At 39.8% G+C, this 21,836-nt stretch overlaps 1 protein-coding gene across 2 annotated transcripts in view; it reads right to left on the bottom strand.

Annotated features, from left to right (window-relative positions):
• Nucleotides 1–664: 664 nt before the first annotated feature.
• RHOC (ras homolog family member C) overlaps nucleotides 665–21,836 on the bottom strand; it is a 39,937-nt gene continuing 18,765 nt past the window's right edge. The window contains exons 2-6 of one of the 2 annotated variants that reach the window (XM_075264069.1): nucleotides 7,736–7,893; nucleotides 5,260–5,380; nucleotides 4,066–4,196; nucleotides 2,418–2,632; nucleotides 665–2,273 (exon numbers count right to left, since the gene is read on the bottom strand). In XM_075264069.1, coding sequence (XP_075120170.1) covers nucleotides 2,459–2,632; nucleotides 4,066–4,196; nucleotides 5,260–5,380; nucleotides 7,736–7,891 — 582 coding nt within the window. In that variant the 5' untranslated portion in view covers nucleotides 7,892–7,893 and the 3' untranslated portion in view covers nucleotides 665–2,273; nucleotides 2,418–2,458. Of the gene's footprint in view, nucleotides 2,633–4,065; nucleotides 4,197–5,259; nucleotides 5,381–7,735; nucleotides 7,894–21,836 lie in introns of both variants that reach the window. The other variant, XM_075264068.1, reaches the window with a different exon arrangement.

Consider the following 21,836-nt stretch of genomic DNA (forward strand, 5'->3'; position numbering starts at 1 on the left):
TGTAGGCCAGTGTGGATAGTTTAGGAATTATACTAAAAGCAAATGTAAAACTCATCAGCAGTGTTCGATAGGTCATTGCACTTGTTGCCCAATTTCCAAGTCTATCCTTAGAAAAATTACTTTAATTCAATATACAACTGAGGGTTTTGAAGTCAAGGGAGTGGAAAGCTAGCATATAAAAGGCAAATGTCTTTACGATCCATTGGAGAAGGAGAGGCCATTTCAATTTTCACCTTCGACAGCAGAAAAGCTAGAATTCACTCTGTTTACATGTGGATTGAGTTACAGGTTCAACCTATAGATTGCAAAGTTTAAAAACTACACAGAAGTGATACGTTGTGGTTTTAATATATGTATTGCAGGTCAATTTGCTAAAATCTCATCCACTTTGCTTATACTGTAACGTATTATGTTTTTTCCTGCCTTTAAATTCAGTCTGAAGATTAGCAGTGTATCCACACCTTGTGGATGCTTGTAGCAGTTTTTTTCTATCAAATACATTTACCACCAGCACACCATATTGTGGCTGCTGCCAATCCTACCTTTAGCACCCATCCTATGGATAGTCAACTACATAATGTGCTGTTTCTACCAGATACAAATGATTTAACAGAAAGCAAAGTCCCACCACCAACCAAGAACAGAGACAGATTAAAATACCAGTTTGCATTTATTTTCTCATTGTACATGTGTTTATTTTTCTTTTTACAATCGAAAAATCACGTGTGTCAAATTCCAACTTTTACAGGCAGTCAGGCAGAGAACAGAATACAAAAACAGAGACAAACAAGTAAAGTTATTTTACAATTATAAGCTTTATTTTTATAAAGAAATTTTAAAAGGCAGAAATGTGGAACACAAGCTGAAGGTCTTGAGATAAAGCTAGTCTGAAGTTTTGCTGTACAAAGCATGAAAAAAAAAAAAAAAATCAAAGCACAGACAGGTGGGTTCTGCAAATTGATAATTCCATCTATCAAAAATGCTGGTGTATAATGTGTGCATTATTTAGCAATAGTGTGCAGGGAGACTTTTTTTTTCTTTTTTTGAGTGTAGGAAGTGGAACATAATTTAATACACAATGTAAAAAAAAAAAATTGATCCCATTCAGTATTGAGAATAAATCGCTGGTAGATCAACCACAAAATACATGGTTTCAATTGTGCCTTATTACAAGGTCTCTGGGGCTCATCCCTTTAACCTCTGAAATTCCTATTATTCATACACACATCATATTGGTTGTATTACATAAATCTAAACAATACCCTTGTGCAGTGGTGTGCCCCTAGTTATCACTAACATATGCAAGTGCCAAGGTCATTGTCACTCAACCTCCATTGGTTTTCTAGGAACAGATTTGTATATGTTGCATTAACAAAAAAAAAAAAAAAAAAAAAAGGTTCATGGGAACTATGATTTTGGCACACATTCTAATGAAGTGAGCAGAAGAATCAGACAGGGAACATGAAACACAGACCTACACGACTGCTGAGGTTGCAGCAGATCAACAAACTGCATGTCCATCTTCAATTTCCTGTCCCATTTCTGGTCTGTGAGGCCCATTTGTCTTGTACCACTTGAACATGTCACAAGATCGGTATGTGGGCATGTTAGAACATAACAATTGCCTCTTGTTGAAGTCTGAACTATTATTAGCATGAGAAGATTACCATCAATATACAAAACTAACATTGTCAGTAGGGTTTTCAGGAACATTCTGTAGGTTGTGAAAAAAGATGGGTACATTATAGGGAAGGGCATTAAAAATCACCAGTAGCCATAATATTGTTGGTCTAGAAAACTGCCTGGATTTTAAAAAGCAGCTATTTCAGTTATTAGACTGGCAAATTTAATTTGGAGTTGGAAAAAAATAGTTAAAAGACAACTATATAAATATCAGAAGAGCTGGGGGACGTTAAAACCAACTAGTATACAGCGACTATGACCTGGGAAACAGGCTAGTGCAACTTGCTATTGATCATATAGTTGTGCTATGCAAGTACAGCGAACCACCAAGTTTAAATGCTGTTCCTTATTCCAAAAGTGCTCCTAAGTCTAGGAAGCCATTTTGGAAAGGGATAGCCAAAAAGAGTCAAAACAGTTCCAAAATAAAATATGGCACAGACAAAAACACAAACTCCCAGAATCCCACATGTGCTTTTTACTTACAAAAACCAAGATTGTTTAGGGATAAAGAGTATGGATAAAGAAGGAGGCACTGCATGTACATTCGATGCTTCCTGAAGACATTTTCGCAATCCCACTCGTGCCTAACTCTAGATAGACATTTATGTGGAGAAACAAATGAAACAAAACCATGGATACATACATTTACAGTACAAACGGTGCATATAGCTCTTTGCTACTGAAGTCTCTGGCATTGTATAGCAGGTGGTGCAGCAGCAAAAGAAGCTACTCACTTTGTTCTATTCTTCTTTCCAAAAAGATTCTAGTACTTTGCTTATAGAATGGAGCAACGTTGCTTCTTCCTGTGTTTTCGGACTTGCAGTGCTGCCCTTGTTGCCATTTCAAACACTTCCCGCACACCATCCTTAGTCTTAGCAGAACATTCAAGATAACCAAAGGCGTTAATCCTATTGGCCATTTCTCTTCCATCTTCTGGTTTGACAGGCTCCTGTAGAAAAAAAAATAATAATAATATATTTTCTCTGGCGTGTGTATAATCTACATATCCATGCACTCGTCTTAGCAGTAGATAACAAATACATATACATTTATCTTCAGCAGTGCCAGGGAAGCATTTCAATAGTCTATGGGATCCTGGGTAACTGCTTTTTAAGTGGGCCTGAAGAACCAAAACCCAAGCGCAGGAGTGAACCTAGCATCACCTACAACTACGGTATTTGCTATGTTATGGTATGAAAAAAATTGCCAAAATTCTGCTTCAGGTTCACTCATAAGCTTCAAAGCACACTTGGGGAATTCATCACTCATTCTATGCCAGAAAATTGTCTTAGAGCAGTGGTTCTTAACCAGGGTTCAATCGAACCCTAGGCCATATGCACGGTTCATTTTGTGTACCAATAAAAAAACATATACCCATGTCTTGAATTTGGAAAAAAATCATTTCATTTATCATTAAAGAAGGGTTTGGTAGATGTGCATATGAAACTGGTGGGTTCGGTACCTCAAGGTTAAGAACTAGAGATGAGCGAACAGTAAAATGTTCGAGATTCGATATTTGTTTCGAGTAGCCCCTCAATATTCGACTACTCGAATTGAATATCGAATCCTATTATACTCTATTGGGGGAAAATGCTCATTTCAGGGGTAGGCAACGTTCGATCAAATTACACTTACCAAGTCCACGAGTGAGGGTCGGGCTGGATCCTCCGAGAAGTCTTCTCTGTGAAGCGTCCCCGCGGCGTCTTCTGGCTCTGAATTCACTCTGCCAGGCATCGGGCCTGGGCAGAGCCAACTGCGCATGCCTGCACTACAAGCGGGCATACGCAGTCGGCTCTGCCCAGGCCCGAAGCCTGGCAGAGTGAATTCAGAGCCAGAAGACGCCGCGGGGAAGCTGCACGGAGAAGAATTCTAAAGGTAGAAGAACCAGCGTTGATTGGCCGACTGTATAGCATTTGGCCAATCAATGCTGGTTCTGCAACTTTTCCGCTCGAATAGCGAGTAGTACTCGATCGAGTACGAGTATTTCGAATACCGTAGTATTCGATCGAATACCTACTCGATCGAATACTACTCGCTCATCTCTTAAGAACCACTGTCTTAGAGGGATGATATTATGGAACACATTATCTGCAAAGCCCTGTTTTAGAAACAAATGTGTTCTACAACCTCCATTCTATGCTTCACGTGCTACATTGTGTGACTATCGGTGGAGAAGGACAGGGCTGGGGACGCCTCGGCCAGACAGATTCATTATAACTTACACCACTTTTCTCCATTTTAGTGCAGGGACTTACACCTGATTTATTAAAAGAATGTGGCCTATTCATTAATATCTCATTCTCTGTGCCCTAGGTATATATACGCCATTGGCAAGCAGATTTCGGATGGCACATTTTGTATTTTTAGTAGGTCCATACTTACTTGTTTCATCTTTGTTAATTCCCTTCGGGTATGTTCATCATTTCTAAGATCTTTTTTGTTACCAACTAGAATGATTGGAACATTAGGGCAGAAATGTTTTACTTCCGGAGTCCACTTCTCTGGAATGTTCTCTGTTTTAAAGGGAGGGGGGAAAAAAAAATATAAGGTAAAAAAGTCAAAGCAGATCTGCAATTGATTTTTTTTTTTTTTTTTTTTTTTTTAAATAACCAAGCAAAAGCCTTTGGACTAGAACCAAGAGGTAAAAGGTACTTATAAGGGATTTTTTTTTTTTTTTTTAGCATGAGCGTGTGCGTGTGTGTGTGTGTTGGGGGGGGGGGGGGGAGGGATGGTGGGCAATTTATATTTTTCCCACCTTCCCCAGTCTCTGAAAAAAACAAAAACACACGTCAACTCATTTAGGGTATGTTCACATGATGGAAAGGTGGCGGTAATCTTTTCCGTCTTGTGAACTTTCTGCGCGGCTAGCAACGACAGGATGCTGATGCAGCATCGGCACTGTCACTGCAGCCTGCTCCTGAATAGGCCCGAATGAACGGGCCTAAACAGGAGCGTGTCTCGAGCTGCTGCTGATTTAGCCACGGAATCCCCAACAAGATAGGGCATGTTGCTTCTTTTTTCCGCTACTAGCTAGTGGGAAAAAAAAAGCAAGCAGTTCCCATTGAAGTCAATGGGAGCCTTTTTTGCAGGCATATTTTGAGACAAATTCCGCGTCGAAATCCGCCTGCAAAAAACTCCATATGAACATACCCTTAGCAATTTAAGCTGCGAGTCTAGTATGGTGGTACTCAGGCTGTCATGTGAAGCTTTAAATGAAGTGGCGGGACCCTTGCATGACCACTCCTTTCAAATGCCTCCATAATGGTGAAACTCAAGACTTCAGTTCTAGTTTTGGAGGGCAAGGAGTCAGAGCTGTCCACACATTATACCGTTATAACTTATTATGTAGAAAGGTGATAAAGGTTTGCGAAGAGATTTAACATTGCATTCTCATAGTATAAAAGCTCCATCTTATTCTTATTTTATTAATAAATAAAAGGCTAAAATAATGCAAATCTAAAGGAAGACTTGAACAGTGTACTTGCTGGATTTGGTGTATGACAATATTTTGTACTACCATCAAATCTCCTCCTCCCTATAGTTATACTTAACGCATGGATATGGCCATTTTCTTACCTAAACTGTCTGGGCTGTCAATTGAGAAACACATCAGAATAACATCAGTATCAGGGTATGAGAGTGGGCGCAGTCTGTCGTAATCCTCCTGTCCTGCTGTGTCCCACAGAGCCAGTTCCACCTACATTGAAATAACCTAATTAGTTTGCACAGAAGGAGAGGAAGGATTATAGGATTAGGAGCGAGCAGGAGAGATAAAGAGAAAAGTGGAACTTGAGAGGTGCTTAGCATTTAGCGCATTCAGATTGTATAACTGGCACGAATACCAAGAAGAATTGGACAATCCGGCTAAGAGCCACGCAATTAAAATGTAAACTCTCCCTCGAGACAGCTTTTTGTTTTAGCATTCTTCAAAGAGGCAAGTTTTATTTGTATACAGTAGAAACAAATTAAAGGGGTATTCGCACCACAGACATTTATAGTGCATCCTGTGGATATGCCATAAATGTGTGATAGATGTGGGGCGCTCACCCATCTGCAGAATGAGAGTCCCTTAATACACTTCCTACCTGGTGAGAAAGTCAGGCAAGTATAAATGGTAAAGTGGCTGTGCATATATGTGAGACATATACTTAAATGTATATTGAAGCTTTATATCTTGGGACAAACGTCTGGAAATCATGTATTCCGGGGTGGATTATAATCATTATAAACCAATTTAGTTATCTACTGTATCAGCATCCTATACTGTTTTGGGGCACAGGAGTCTACTGTAGGTGGATATTTGTTAAACTAACCTCAAAAGTTTGGTCACGTGAATATTCTTTACGTTTGCTCAAGGTTTCATTTGCCCAAATTTGCTCAACCAAATCTAGTATTCTCTTCAAACCCCAAGGGAGGAGAGTAAAAAATAGACCATGTTACTCACCTCCCCTGAAGTCTAGTGCAGGTTCCCGCTCTCTTCTGGCCTCAGGAGGCCCATGGAGGACAGGAACCTAAGTCAGAGCCAAGGGTTTATTCACCTCCCCTGGGCCTCTAGTATTATACTTCCTTTTAAGCTGATGAGCAGTTTGTGGATGGTCAACTGAACTGCGAAGGGGCCACATTGATATATAATACTGGGGGGGGGGTGTTTGCTATTGGACATTACTCTGTGACCAGGATCTTTGGTGGGAATTGGGGGGGGGGGGGGGAGCGGGCATATTATACTGCATCATTGTCTATAAGGCCTTATGCTCAGACTGATTATACTCAGACTGCTTTGAGGCCATATTGTATAAGCAAGTAAGAAAAGTAAGGAAAAAAAAAAAAAAAAAAAAAAAGAAAAAAGCATGCAGTTCTGCGTGCCATAAAAAATAGTGGTTTATAAAAGGGGCAGAATGGTATAAAGGCAATCCCTTGCCCCAGGGCAGCTGGTGGCAGCCAGTGAATGGCTGAGCAGGCATTTCATGTACATTAAGACAAAAATCAGGGAGCAGAGACCAGCAAGGACCTTTAGAAGGAGACCTTCTAGCCATCTACTTTACCAAATACTTATACATCTTCTGAGATAACGCCAAGTATGTTTTCTTAGAACTTGGCTTTGTGTTGTTCCTTTGTTACTATTCCTAGAAACTTCTGAACAAATTGACAAGTGGGCTCTATCAGATGGGTGCGTGTTTTTACACTCTGTCTTTATCCAATCAGTGCCGACAGTAATGAAACTTGTTCGGACACTCCCCTATGACAAATGAAATGGTCACCAAGTTGACACTTTTTTCCATATATTTCCAGGAGGAATTAAAAAGGAAAATAGTGTAATAAGGGTAATGGGAATATTTATGGAAATAGACATATTAGGAGTGTTGACAAGCCCTTTATAAGGAGGTGTCTGTAAGCAATGCTTATGGGGAAGCGCACAGTGGACCCTGGAGCAATATGCACCACTGAACATAAAAAGCATGGGCGGAGGTTGTAACAAGCAGCGTTAGCTGGCCATAAACCGAATCCTGCTGCAACAAACATCTACCAAAATGTATTAATGAATGAGAGCTCCAAAATTCAATAGCTGTCAGGACTGTAGAAATCAATATAATATTCAATATTTTTTGGAAAGCACTTCAGTATAGTAAATGTATCAACACTGGTATACAATAATACCGCAAACAAGTCAAACCATAAATGGTGTTAGAAATTCCATTTTGGAGATTATAATTTGATCAATTCAAAGAAACTGGCATGTATGGAATACTACATCTATTTCATTACATCCATTTTGGGCTCTGGCCAAAAAAATCTGCATCAAGAACAACTGTATGTGCGATTTCAGTTTAGCAAATATGGAGTCCTGCAGATTTTTAAATCTCCGATTTGGCCATTGCAGTTGATTAAATAAATCAGTATTCACAAAAAAAATCCAAATAAATGTAAAAATCTGACAAAATTAAAATATAATAAATGTTCACACCTAGATACTGTAGTCACAGTTTAAAAAAAAAAAAAAAAAAAAAAAAAAAAAAAACTATAATGGCATGCATCATACAATTTATAGTCTTACCTGTTTTCCATCTACTTCAATATCAGCAATGTAGTTCTCAAAGACAGTAGGCACATACACCTCTGGAAACTGGTCCTTGCTAAACACAATAAGGAGACAGGTTTTTCCACACGCACCATCTCCAACAATTACCAGCTTTTTCCGAATCGCTGCCATTGCTGCAAAGAGAATAAAAGATCGGATTTATTCACAGAACGGTCTTTTATAGGACAATCTCATGTAAATCATACTTTAGATGAAGAGTAGTGCGGGCGCTGTAATCCATTTAGTTTTAAAAGCCATTTTTATAACTTTATCATATTGTAGATAAATGATGGAAAAAATGACTGCACAGGCATACTCATGCACTGCAGATCTGTTGCAGACATTTTAACATCAAAAACAAAAAAACCCTGTCCACCCACATGAAGAGCGTTGTTTGGTAGCATGCATATGGATTTCTGCAAGCTGCAATATGACAAGTGGGACAATCGCACAAATTTCTGCAACAAATCTGCCACAAGTAAATCCACCAATAAGAAAGTTTCTCTGATCGAAGGCTTTAATAGTATTTTATTGGTATATAGAGATATACATCTCTATATGGCAGCATAAAAAAAAAAAATTAAAATCTCACAAAGTATACATGTTATAAATGTAAAGCAACATACTACTGTAATATTCAGATAAATTCTTAGTCACAATTTTAGAGGACATGAAACGTCATCTTTAACTTTTGCAAATATTATAAGTTGTTGCAGTGATATTGGTGCCATTTATTTTGGGTCAAGCCTCATAGCTCAAAATCAACGCTGGTTGGAGACTTACCACCCCCCACTCCCTGACAGTACAAACCTATAGAAGTATCCCGTCAAATTCCTCACCACCCAGCAATGATTCAGCTGCAATGCCGACTGACAGGGATATTGGTACCAAAGCAAACAGCATCAATATCTCTGCAACTGGAGCAGACACCAGCAAAAGTGACAGTGCAGAACATTGCCAGCTTTGTGCCAGTATAGAACACTCACAATGTGAGAGGACATGAAAAGGTTCTCTAAGTCAGCAGCTCAACCATTAGGTTTCCTGCCTTCCCCACACAGCATTATAGGTTCGAGAGCCAACCTAATATAATGAAAAATATACAGAATAAATAGATAGCTAGGGATCCTCATTACACTGAACTGATGTTACAGGGCAGGGAATACTAATGAACCGGCAACTGGGTGATCAGGTGAGGGGGCTGAAAATTGGGAGACTAACAGGAAACCCATGAGAGTTTTAGAGTGACTTCACAATATTATACTAGCAATCATGCCCCCTAGTGGTCAAGTCCCATAGTGGGACAAAGTATAAATGTAAAAACGATAATATATTATATAATAAAATGCTGTAAATGTTCTTCAATTGTCTTGCATAAGAAAAGTCATTTAAAATAGCCATATTTTGTATTGATGCAAAAACCTAGTACATAATAGAACATTGCTTAGCTGCTTATCCCACTGAGTGAACAATGTAAACAATTTAAAAAAAACAAAAAAAACAAACACTTTTTTTTGGTTACATTGCCTCCAATATAGTTAAACAGTCTTGGAAGTGCATATGTGTGGGAGTCGCAGGTGTCAGAACCTCGCACATCTATTATCGATGGCCTTTAAAATAGGTGATAAGCAAATGGCATTTTGTTGCAAAGGTATGAGGTTTTTTTTCTTTTCTTCAAGGGGTATAACCTTTATAAAAAGAGCACAGCTAAATATACTCAGACCCTATATAACTATATTGCACCCCGGATTGTTACCAGTTAAATAAAATAGTCAATAACAGACAAATATTGTCTTAAATTTTATTGTGTGTTTTAATGGTTTTGCCGATGCCAAATAAGTCTTACTTTCTATGTTTTGTAAAAGTTATTTAATTGTATTAACAAGGGTTTGTTGTAACTTAGTTTGCTTCTGGATGGTTTTATTAAAAAAAAATAAAAATAATTATAGAAACACCATGCTATAGCAAATCCTGCCCAAGGCTGGGGCCCCATGTGGCATAAAGGCTGCAGCAAAAACTAAGGCATTTTACAATCCTTGCAAAGTGCACTGCACCTTAAATCGTCTTAAGGCGCTGGTACACCTTGTGGCATAAATGCAACGATTTGTCTACAATTAAAACACCGTGTGAAATAAAAGGCATTTTACAGTCCCTGCGAATTCAATCCACACATTGTGGAAAAATTTGTGCAGTGGACATTTTTGGAAATCGCAGCATGTCAGTTATACCAACGAAAATGCCGACAGTTTCCCCATAGGTATAATGGAAGCAGAATGTCCGCAGTTCTGTGAAAAGTGCTGCAGGAAAGACTGACGCGTTGCCACCATGCTTTTTTGCTGCGGCCTGCAATGTGGAGCCTTAGATTATAAGATTCTGATGTTAACAGAATTAACACTTCACAAAAGAGAACAGCAAACAGATTGATCTTGGCTAGAACGCCATGTAGATCATCATAGACCTTTATGTGAAGAGTAGATTTGAAGCAATGTGTGGGAGGCATTACCAAAAGTAATACAAACAGCTGAAGGGGTAGTGTCTCTGTCAATGCATATTAACATCAAGAATCGACACCAAATGTTTTTAGTGAGGGATAACAAGTAAACACCAAGAGCCAATATCACAAAGCTGCAGTGACATGCATGCTGATAACAGACTATGGATTGTTAACATTAAATATATTACTTTTAAAGAAGAAGGACTGGATTATGGGTATGCAAAATTGTCAATTTATACAATTTCCTAATCTTGGGCCTGTGCAAAGTTTCAGGGGTTGTCCTATAGTGAAAAGGAAAACCTCTATGGCCAACTATAAGTGGAAACGAAAGAATGTGTTTGCTTTGCTGTATATAAAGGTAGGATTAAAAAAAAAAAAAAAAAAAAAAAATACACCTGGTGTACATTATACCTGAAATCTAGATCTACAAATGTGCCGATGTTTTCATGTGGCAATCTTGTTAAATGCTTAAGGGAAGTTTTTTAGATTTAGGCAAATTTCCCTATTGTGGCCCTACTTTTATTTAAAAAAAAAAAAAAAAAAAAGCATTAAAGAAACACTTTATTCTTATATGCTAATTATGTGTGCGGAGTACAGAGGGTGTTCCCCCTGTGCTCCAAGCACAGCACCGTCATATCCAGTATTCCGCTTTCTCTTGCTGCTGCACATCTTGTCATCCCCCCCTTCTCATTCTTCACTGTTAGCAGCACTTCTCACTCTAGCACATGAGCAGGATTTGTACAGCATATCTATTATACCTACAGAAACACTGACATTTTCCATATAGGTATAATTTAAGCAAAAAGTCCACAGAGGACCTTCCACTGCTGTTTTCCCAGGGCCACAACTCTAATGAGGCAAGGTGAGGCAGCCGCCACAGGCACCACTTTCGGAGGGGGTGGCAACAAACAGAGCGGCCCTATCCTGCACTAGTTTGGACCTCAGTCTGAGCGCAGGCGGAGTCATCACGCCACCTGTGTTCAGACGCAGACATCCTTTTGCTAAGTGAAGGCGGCGGCATGGGAGCAGCAGCGGCAAGGGATCTCAAGGTAGGCAAATAAATACTTTTGTTTTTTTTATTTAATAGGCCGCTACCTGTTGGGGATACTCCAGCACATAGTGGCTAATTTACATACCCGAGCCTGCTCATGGCCACCCCCTCGCTTTCCCCTCTTGTTATAGGATGGGGGGGGGGGCTGTGAGCAGGCCCAGGCCCAGGTCGTGAGCCCACTACTGTCATTATACTTGAGGGTTTTTTTCAGATCCCTGAGTATAATAATTGGAGCCCTAAGGAAAGTGAGGGAACATAATAAACACTGTTACTCACCTTGGCTGGTTCTGGTGTTAATCCTAGCAGGCTTCAGGCCTGTATGGTAAGGTCTCAAACCACATGACATCTGGGACATTACCATACAAGCCTGAAGCCTGCTACAGTAGGAGTAACATCGGATCCCGAGAGTTGAGTAACACTATTTATTATGTTACCTCACCTCCCCTGGTGTTCCGATTATTATACTCAGGGGTCTGAAAAGTATAATAGTTCAGGGTGGGCCATTATATGGCATAATAGAGTTGGGTGGGCAACTGTGGGGCATAATAGTTGGGTGGGTAACTGTGTGGCATAATAGAGGTTGTAGGAGCTACAGCAATCCTGGCAACCTCTATTATGTCCCCAGCGGCCCTCTCCAACTTCTATTATGCTCCACAGCCACTGTGAGGGATAATAGAGTTTGCAGGGAGCCGTACATGGATAAATGAGAAGTAAAAGATGTCTGTGTTGCAAACTTTACACAGTCACAGCTGTAAGAAGTGGTCATTGCAGTCCAAAGGGAAAACGTCTTGAAATGAGGGAGCCTGGAAATGTGGGAAGAAGTCACCTGTAAGTAACAAAATATTACTGCACTGTATACATTTTAATGTTACAGCTAGCACACCCACCACCACCACCTGATGCGCACGATCAAAAGAAAACCCATATCGCTCACCCTCCCCAGTCTCCAGTCCTGGGAGGGAGTCTTTTGATCATCCGCCTCAGGCAGCAGAGGGGCTAGGTTCACCGCAGCGTTTTTCCTGCATTGCTTTTTTGCTGTGGCTTGTTAAGGCCCCATCACATGGAGTATACGCTAGCTGATTCTGAACGTGTAAACATTCCAAATCAGCGGCGTTTAAAACAGATCCCATTGCTTTCTATGGGAGCCGGCATACGTGTGCTCACCATAGAAATGAATGGGCTGCTTTTCTCCATTCATTTCTATGGGGAGCATACAAAGAGCTTACCTAATTTTGAAACGTCCCCTCAAGAAATTTATCAAAGGGTGTAATGATCATTTTCATTTTCAAAAATTAACACACAATGCACAAAGGATTCTGCAAAATGAGGAATTTAATTTTTTGTGATATATGCCTTTTTGCACCAACTTGTGTGAAAGAGTCTGTTCTATCATTTCTATGGAGGGTTTTCGGCTCCCCCAGTGATCAGGAGGACAGGGGACTAATTTCCAGTGCTCCACTTCTATGGGGCTTAGGCTGGTGCCGGATATTACAGTCATGACAGTGTCATAGAGGTGAATAAAGGACTGGTCATGCAAGAGCACTGGCACTCCATTCACAAGGAGGCTATGGGGGAACTTTCGGTCCCCTATTCTTCTGATTGCTGGGGTTCTGATAGTTGTGTACTGTAGTAATCGGACATTTATCCCCTGTCCTGTGGATAGGGACTAAGTGTCCATAACAGCACAACCCCTTTAAAGAAATCTTTCAGAGATTTGCAGTCATAAGTAGACATCTGGCCATAGACGTTTATGGAGTAGTTGAGCAGGATAGCTGTTCAGGTGACAGTTATTTTAAGATCATGACCAGCTGACTTCTGTTTACTCAGTTTTCCTCTCCGACACGGCATTGGTTCAGGGACAATTTCAGTAGTGACCTTACAATTATTCATTCACTGCAGTAAACAAGACTTTGTATCCAATAAGTTTTCCTCTCAGACACCACTGAGCTCTGAAAACCACATATACCATCCAGTTATATCACACTTCTGACCTAGCCCTAGGAGGAAAGAACAGACACAAAGGAGGCCTTTCAGGTTAAGAGATGTATGAAATGGTCAATCTCACAGAAAACTATTTCTTCATGGAATGTGGATCCACCCCACAAAGGAAGGGGAAAAAAATCACCTGTATTGTTATCCGACACAGGCGTGGACTTTAGCCAAAGTTACATAACCTTGGCTGAATTTCACAACCTGTATTGCAGAAAGAAATCTAAGACGTGGTAGGAAAGGCACATGGCAGTACGAACTAGAGAAAGCTGGGTACAAGGAAACGCCTGTAACTATATAGCTATTTATAATGTGTAGAATATGTAGAAAGGTTACAGGAAGTCATTTATTATTTGTAACTGTGAATCACCTGTTGTTTTACCTTCCTACACCTGTGACATGATGAAACTTCATATACAGGCCGCGCACACTACAATTGTTTTATATGAGAATACATTTATCTGAAGGTGAAAGGGTGTGGCATTGCAGAGAAAGGTATACGACAATGCACTTACAAATGCTGAGATACCGTATATCATTGATCATCTGACAGCAAGGTAACCGCCATCTCGCAGTCATAGCAAAAGGAAAAACATACATGTGAAAAAGAGGAGAAATCCTGCACTAACAAAGATTTCTAATGAAAAAAGGGAAATTTGAAATAAAAATTAAAAAAATTAAATAAAAACCAAGTGAAATCTAATCCAAGCTTTAAGTGGTGGGATTTTTTCAGCCCATACTATTCATCCAACCACAGCAAGGAAGTGTACACGGCCTCCAGTGAGAGAGAAGCATTCAGAAAATTCCAACCGCATTCCTTTTAAAAGCCGATTAGCTTCTACTTAGAACACTTTACTGAGCCAACGTATCAGATTTACTCTCCACCACAAGATGCACCATGTCTGCTTACACAGAGGTTTGGAGAGGTTGCATGAAACCTACACCAATTCTGCAGACCCCGCATGATAGGAATGCTTATGGGAAGAAGGGTTTTATTTTGCCACGTACTGTAAACCATCAGACCTTGTTCACAAACCTGTCTTTCAGGGTCTTATCTCCCAAAGCCATCACTTTACAGCAGTAAAAGCTGAACTATTTCACCTTATGTTCTGCAGTTACCCTGAACCGCAGGACTTAGGAGTAGGGAAATATCACACACTTTTACTTCACTGCATATTTATATGGGGAAAAAAAATAAAATAAAAAATAAGCATCATGTTTACCCATCAAATGTACCCAAAAATCTGCCATTTCAATGTGTAATCCATAGGAAGGGGTTTTTGGAGTTTTTAACTCCTATTGATTCCTACATTTAAAATGGAGGTTGGAAGTTTTTTTTTTTTTTGAACAGGCTATAAAAGTTCTAACATTTGAAATCTTGCAGCATTAAATCAGCATCTTCCAAGCACATCAATGCCAAGGCCCCACGTTGCGGAAACCCAGCATTTTTTGTTGCGTTTTTTGAGCCAAAGACGGAAGTGGATTTAACAAAGGAAAGAGTCTTCCTTTTTTATTACCCATTCCTTTTCAAGCCACTCCTGACTGACACAAAAAAAAACGCAGCAAGGACCTAGTGGCAGCCCTCCGGCAAAATGACAGTACCCACCAGATAGTGTGGCAGTTGTGGAATATTTTACAATTCTTCTACTTTCCAAACCTTATTTTATGCCCCCTCTCTCGGAGTCCTTACTCTGCATTTGTGAGAAAACTTTTTGAGGTTAAAAAAAACAAACAAAAATAGTTGTGGAAAAGTCAGAAACAGCAAATTTCACAGAAATTCTGAAGAGTTTACTTCTGTGCACTTTCTGCTATTATATCTATACAGAAATTACAGCATTGCGGTACGTACAATTAACATGCTGCGATATACAAAGCAGCAAGCATTATTGAAATTGCAGCATTTCCACTAGGATATTTTTTTCTGCAATGTGTGGATGGCATTAGCCAGAATCCCATCCATTTTACAGGGACTGTAAAACGCAGCGTTTTTACATTTTCGCAACACGGGGCTCCACTGGAAACAGTTAACAAGTTTATCAAGCATCTAACAACCCCTAATACAGTTAACTCTTCAATGGTGGTTTCACTCTACAGGTTTGAGATTTTTGTAGTTTTCTGTGTTTTTTTTTAACCATTTTATCATCTGAATGAGCTGGTGAGGTGTGTGCGAGTGTGTGTGTGTGTGTGTGGGGGGGGGAGATTGGGGGTCACTAGGTAGACTATTGAAAGAGAAAATATATAAACTGAGGTAGTGTAAGAATTATACTTGATTGTGAACAACTTTATAATAACGCAAATCAAGCCTGAAATCTAGAATTTCAAGAAAACAATAGTAGATGAAACAATGCTATCTCTCTCGCAGGGACACTATATTCAGATATAAAATAAAGGATTCAGATAAAACAGGGGGAAGTCATGTACGTCATGGTCAAAAGGAAAATTTCAGAAGTTATGGTTGTTCTTAACTCTCCAAAAAAAAAAAAAAATGCCCAGCATTATGTTGGTAATCAGAGGGGACACAGAATTACACCAATGCCAACAGTGAAGATCCGAGATGTTCTTGTCTATGTGCTATACAATTTGACTGAATGCGAAGCAGTATGTCATTACAGCATTTCTGAAAGGTTCGTCTTTGAAAAAAGCCATTTGTCATTCATTCAATCCACTCGCATCAAGTTCTATCAAATGCATCCTGATCTTAGTCACAAGTACACTGTGTACATTTACACCGGTCACATGCACCAAGCATATGTAAAATGTGATTTATATAGAGGCTAGACGGGGAAAGCCTTTTCCCTGGGAAACAATTCTACTTGTCATCACCTCCAAAGGTTTATATTATTGATAAAACAACAAGGAATAAAGTCACACCAGTATGAAAAAAGGAAAAGAGTATATTAAAATACATAGAGATATATCTATATATACACACAATGCTATTTCCTTCCTTGACTCAACACATAGAAAGTCATGCATCTACATTATACATTACTACCATGTTATCATCATCATCATCATCCTCATTAGTTTGGGATGTTCGAGGTATGGGGGGGGAATAAATAAACAAAAAAAATTAAACACACCCCACAAACAATTCTCTGCTATAAACCCCTTATTGCCATATATGTATGGGTTATAGATTGTGCATACACAGAAGTTGCACGCACACCATAACTCGCCATAGTCAGCAATAACAGGCTTTACTTCCTCAGTAACAGACAAGATTGGCCACTTAAACCAACCAATGCCACCGGAGTCAAGTGAAGTAAAAGGTCCCTTGTTGAAACAAATACATTTTTTTTTTACAAGACTTCAAAAGGCTGCCTTAAAAATGTTATAGCTAAAAAAAAATACATCTCATCTCACATAAAAACAAGTAAACAAGCAGTCATCTATCGGCAACAGAATAAGAAAGTGTGTTGCAAAATGCCCATGCACAGTAAAGAGACCTCTCCTTATGGAAGGAAGACAATGGGGTAAATTTATTAAGATTGGCATTTCACATGTCAATCTTAATAAAGGGCCAACAGGAATAAATAAATAAAGCGCCTCCCTGTGCGCCAGAAAAGAAATCTACGCAACTGGTGAAGATCTCCTCCATAACCAGCTCATTCACATTCACGGACAGTAGAAAGCAAGTCACAGAATAAGACCTGTCACATCTTTAGCATAAGACAGGTCCAAAGAGGTTTGTCAAATTGCATATGACCATATTAGTATGTTGCTCCCATACGCACGTAAGCCACTAATCCCTCCACCTACAGTGAAGGTGAAGTAATTTATCTACCTTCAGGACAAGAATGTTAAAATATTCTATACACATGAGATAGCTGCTGATGAGATCTTGTTTTACCTTCAGTTATTCCTACTCATCCCCTTCCCATACACATGCATCCTCACTTGACTGGCTCTCAATAAGGAAAAGGGAATAAAGGTGGACAGCATATCAGCCCATTTCTAACCAATGATGTTGACGGAGTCTGACAACTATATAATGTTTATATGATCTTTTCCTACCTGGGGGCAACTAGAGGGGGGCATTGAATTAGGGCAGCTGGAGAGGGATATTAAACTGTGAAGTCTAGAATCATGTAATGTATAATAAAAACATCCTTAAAAGCTGAATGATAGATATAGTTGCTTATGCTTGAAACCAGGATATAGTGATATGTTGAGAAGAAGATGGCACTTGCACTTCAGAGAGCAAGAAAAAACAAATGTTTGGCTTGCTACCAGAAGACAGCTCCCCAAGGTTACCACGCAGGACCGACAGTAGCTGGCTATATATGGCACTGCTTAAACTTTTTCTGTTTGATTGAGATAGATCATACCAATCAGGAATGAATATGAAAACCTACGCTGTTATCTCTCTTACTTCTCTGCTACTATTTAACCCCCGTGGTCTTAAATAAAAGTGCGTCAGCACACATTCCTCTGCTAAGAGAGGAGCTAATACCAACCTTTGCGTCTGGTATCAATACCTCGTCGCTAGCCCTTAGCTCATATCAATTAGGACAATGACAGTTACCCGGGATGATTGGTCGATTAGTCATAAACATAACTCTGACCTTATCAAAACCATGGGGCAACTAAAGGGGGATGTTAATGTCCTGCTGCCGCCAGTTTAATGTCCTCCTCCGCTTGCCCTTAGTTTAATGTCCTCTTCCAGCTACCCCCATGTTTAAACACGACCTGGTATCCAGGACAGTTGGGAGCAGTGTCTCAGTTCCTAAGAGCCTCATAAATGCGTTTTTTCGGATGGTCTTAGGGGACCCCTTTGAAATGGTCGTTTGACCCCCCAAAGGGTTATGACCCACAGTTTGAGACCTGCTGCATAAGATTGTTGGCCAGGACCAGCAATGTAAGCAGCTTCAACCAATGAATAAACTAATGGGTCTATGGTCTTTACTTCCAGGAAATACCATAATATGGATAATGATTTTAGAACTTTATAACCAAAAGTATTTTTAAAATTTAAACAGGACTTCATACAAATGTGCACCATTTCCTGTGACATGACAGAAGGAGAGTATTTAGTTGGATAGGATTATAAACTACTTCTATAAAGGACAGATCCTTGATCAAGATCCAGTTATTGCGATGCAATTTGGCTATCCATATGGGATGCAATTAATGTAGTCAGCTAAACAATGGTAATTCTGGCAGATTGCAGTTGTCATGAGACTGGATTGTCTGCCAGCCTTTTCTAACATCCTATCAGTTCTAATGAGAAGAAGATTGAAGGTGCCTGGCTGTTTGTCAACTTTGGCATTTGACCCTCTAACAAATTGCCAGGTCAAGCCTGGGAAATTATAGGACTCCACAAGTGTTGACCCCATCATTTAAAATAGGATTCTCATTTTGTACTTTGCTCAAATCTACTAATTTTTGGAAGACAGAGGCATGAAACCGAACACCAGATAGTCATAGGATCAGGCATGTTAATGACTAAACCAGTGAAATACAAATAGCAATGTAGGCTCTCCATCTATATATGCACGTGCTGCCTGGATTGGATTTTCAGTCCCAAGTAAGGATGAGCAAAATTGGTTCATAACGAATCTTCCAGAAGTATCTGGTTAGGTCGAACCCACAATTTTGGGGCTCACCACCAATGAACCACCATTATATATTGTGTTAAACCTCAAGGGACTGCTGAGGTCTGTGATTGGGCCTCAGTGGTTATGTGGTGCATGCCAACATCATGAATGGCTAAAAAAGGAATAGGAAATATATAGGAAGTACTTATACTATTACATTGTGCTCAATCCACTCCTGACTTTGGTTCAAAAAACACAGAAAAATCTGCAACAAACTTTTTTTTCTTATGCAAAGTGAGGTTTCTACCCACCTCCCATGAGCCCCTGCTTATACTCTGCAGGCTGAAGAGATCCCAAATCTCAGCCTTCCAAAATTTATAAGTTTTCTATTGACATGATTTGCCACCATGTTGGTAAGTCAAATCAGGAGTGGGCTGAAAACACAGAAGAGGTGCAAACATTTCATTATACTACACTCTGTATAGTCTATTAGTAAATGTGAGCCATTATGTGAAGGGACCTAGTGAAAAAGCAAAGAGATTCTGGTAATATTCTGGGGAAAAAAAAAAAAAAGTATGTAGTTTGCAGTAATTTTCAGATCTGAGATCCTCCGCCACTGACCTCTACCCCCATAGTGTCAAAAGATAAAAGATTATCTATAATTTCAATTGCCCTTTGAACTTTTCTTTTTGTCACTACCTAGCACATAGCATTCATATCATATACATATCATATACGATGTGCTTGGTGTGGTTTGTTGTAATCCACATTACCTCTAGCACACTACAGTCAAGCTGGTCACCCAACTTCACACCCTGCCTGCACCACAATATCCTTCCCTATATTTTTGCAGAATTTACTATCTATGACCAAAAGAAAAGAAGTTCTTAATATGCACCCTAACCCTCTCTGAGCCACGAACTGATCAAATAAGGGACTATAGACAGATTAAAGGGATTGTATTACATTACAAAAATGCAACAATTTTACTCTAGAAACAGCATATTTGTATATCATCTGTACTGCAATTTAGCACCAGTCAAGCATCTGCAATACCAAATGCAGCCTATGGACAAGTGGTCCTGTTTCTGTGCTTCAAGAGGGATAGAAAGTCTACAGGTAAGAATTTTATCAAGTCAAAAATTAAATGTAGCCCATATTTTTAGATGCACATACAGCCAGAAAACCCCCCCCCCCTTCCTTTCCAAAAAAAAAAAAACCCAAAAAACAAAAAACAAACACACACACACACACACAGTGACTTGCAAAAGAAAAAGTATTCAGCCCCCTTCAACCTTTTGCCACATTTCAGGCTTCAAACAGATGTAGTAGAAGTAGTGCTTTTTTTTTTGAGCCACAGCCAGTAGATTATTAAAACAATGGGAACAATAAAGGAAGGACTTCTACTTCTTACCAAATCTACCCTGGCTTGACTAGTGCCAATCACTTGCTGAATGATATGAATGATAGTAGGTAAGTACTATGTGGCTTTAAAGAGGACACCTCACCAGGCCTGAAAAACCCAATGACATACATAATCTGTCACTGTGTCTAAGCATTTTTAGTGTTTTGTTTATCCAAAACTATTCAGCCATTCCAAAGATATGAGCCCTTTGTGGTTTCTCTGTAGGAGAGGTCTCTGTGTACTATATGCCATGCAGCATTACCACTCGGATAATATACAATAATTTGAATCAACCATAAAAGTGCTTGTATGTCTGAACAGATTGCAAGGCGATTAAACAAAAAGGTAAATCTAAACAGCCACTGAGCGTCCAACATCATTGGGTCTGTCTGGGTTTACATGAAGAGACAGTAGGATTTGAGAAAGTCTACAGCGACAGAAGATCTGTGGTTAGTGCTCCAAGATGTTCAGGCAAACTTCCTTTCAGAATTCCCTTCAAAAACTATGTGCAAGTTCACTTAGAGGAATTGATATTGTTTTGAAGGTAAAGGGTTATGACATTAAATATTGATTTAGATTTTGTCTACCTGACAGTCTGCCCGTAGCCCTATACTGTCAGAGGAGGCGTTACTTTCTGCCCAGCCATAACGCTAAGTGGTGATGAATACCGCCCCTGCCCCCCCCCCCCCTCCTTACAGTACTTATCTGTAGATGAGTAATGGCTGGGCAGTAAAGATCACCCCCTCTGACAGTATAGCGCTACAGAGACTATCAGGAACACCCTTCTTACAGTGAAGCGCTATCGGTAATGGTAGTGGTTCTCAACTTGTGGTACATGTGCTCCAGGTAGTATGAACCACAACTATGAACCACTGGTTGATGTTACATGCTGGTCTGCCTGCAGGCCCCCTGCCCAGGATGGACGCACATACATGTCTGCAGGCACCACACTTACTATAGACACACAATAAGCACTTCCATCAAAATGGATGCTCATTACAGTTACTAAACATCCCCAGGAGTGAGGGATGAGCTGTATTGAGTGCCAATGAGTACTGAAGCAAACGCCCACTGCGCTTCTAAAGTAAAGATAATGCCCGTAGCCATGCAACATGGGCACCTGTCCTGTGCGGGGAGGGGGGGGGGGACCCTGCATGCTGTGCAGTATACAAAATAGACATCACTGGGTGTAGGGCCATTATGTTACACGTGAACACTGTACATGACTTAAGTCCTGCTTTGGGGGTACTCAGTTGGTTCAGTGCTCAGTTGCAAACTTTTTTTTTAAATGTAGATTGTGAGCCCCACATAGAGCTCACAATGTACATTTTTCCCTATCAGTATGTCTTTTTTTTTTTTTTTGGAATCCATGCAAACACGGGGAGAACATACAAACTCATTGCAGATGGTTTTTTGCCCATGGCAGGATTTGAACACCAGGACTCCAGTGCTGCAAGGCTGCAGTGCTAATCACTGAGCCACCGTGTGGCCCCCCAGTTGCAAACTTTTGTAAAAAAAAAAAAAAAAAAAAAAAAAAAAAACAATAAGGGAGAAGACAAAAAGAGCTAAATGAGTAATACTATTTTTTTTCTTTATGTAAG

Source organism: Leptodactylus fuscus, chromosome 2 (assembly GCF_031893055.1).
Source record: "Leptodactylus fuscus isolate aLepFus1 chromosome 2, aLepFus1.hap2, whole genome shotgun sequence".
NCBI classification, from domain to species: domain Eukaryota; kingdom Metazoa; phylum Chordata; class Amphibia; order Anura; family Leptodactylidae; genus Leptodactylus; species Leptodactylus fuscus.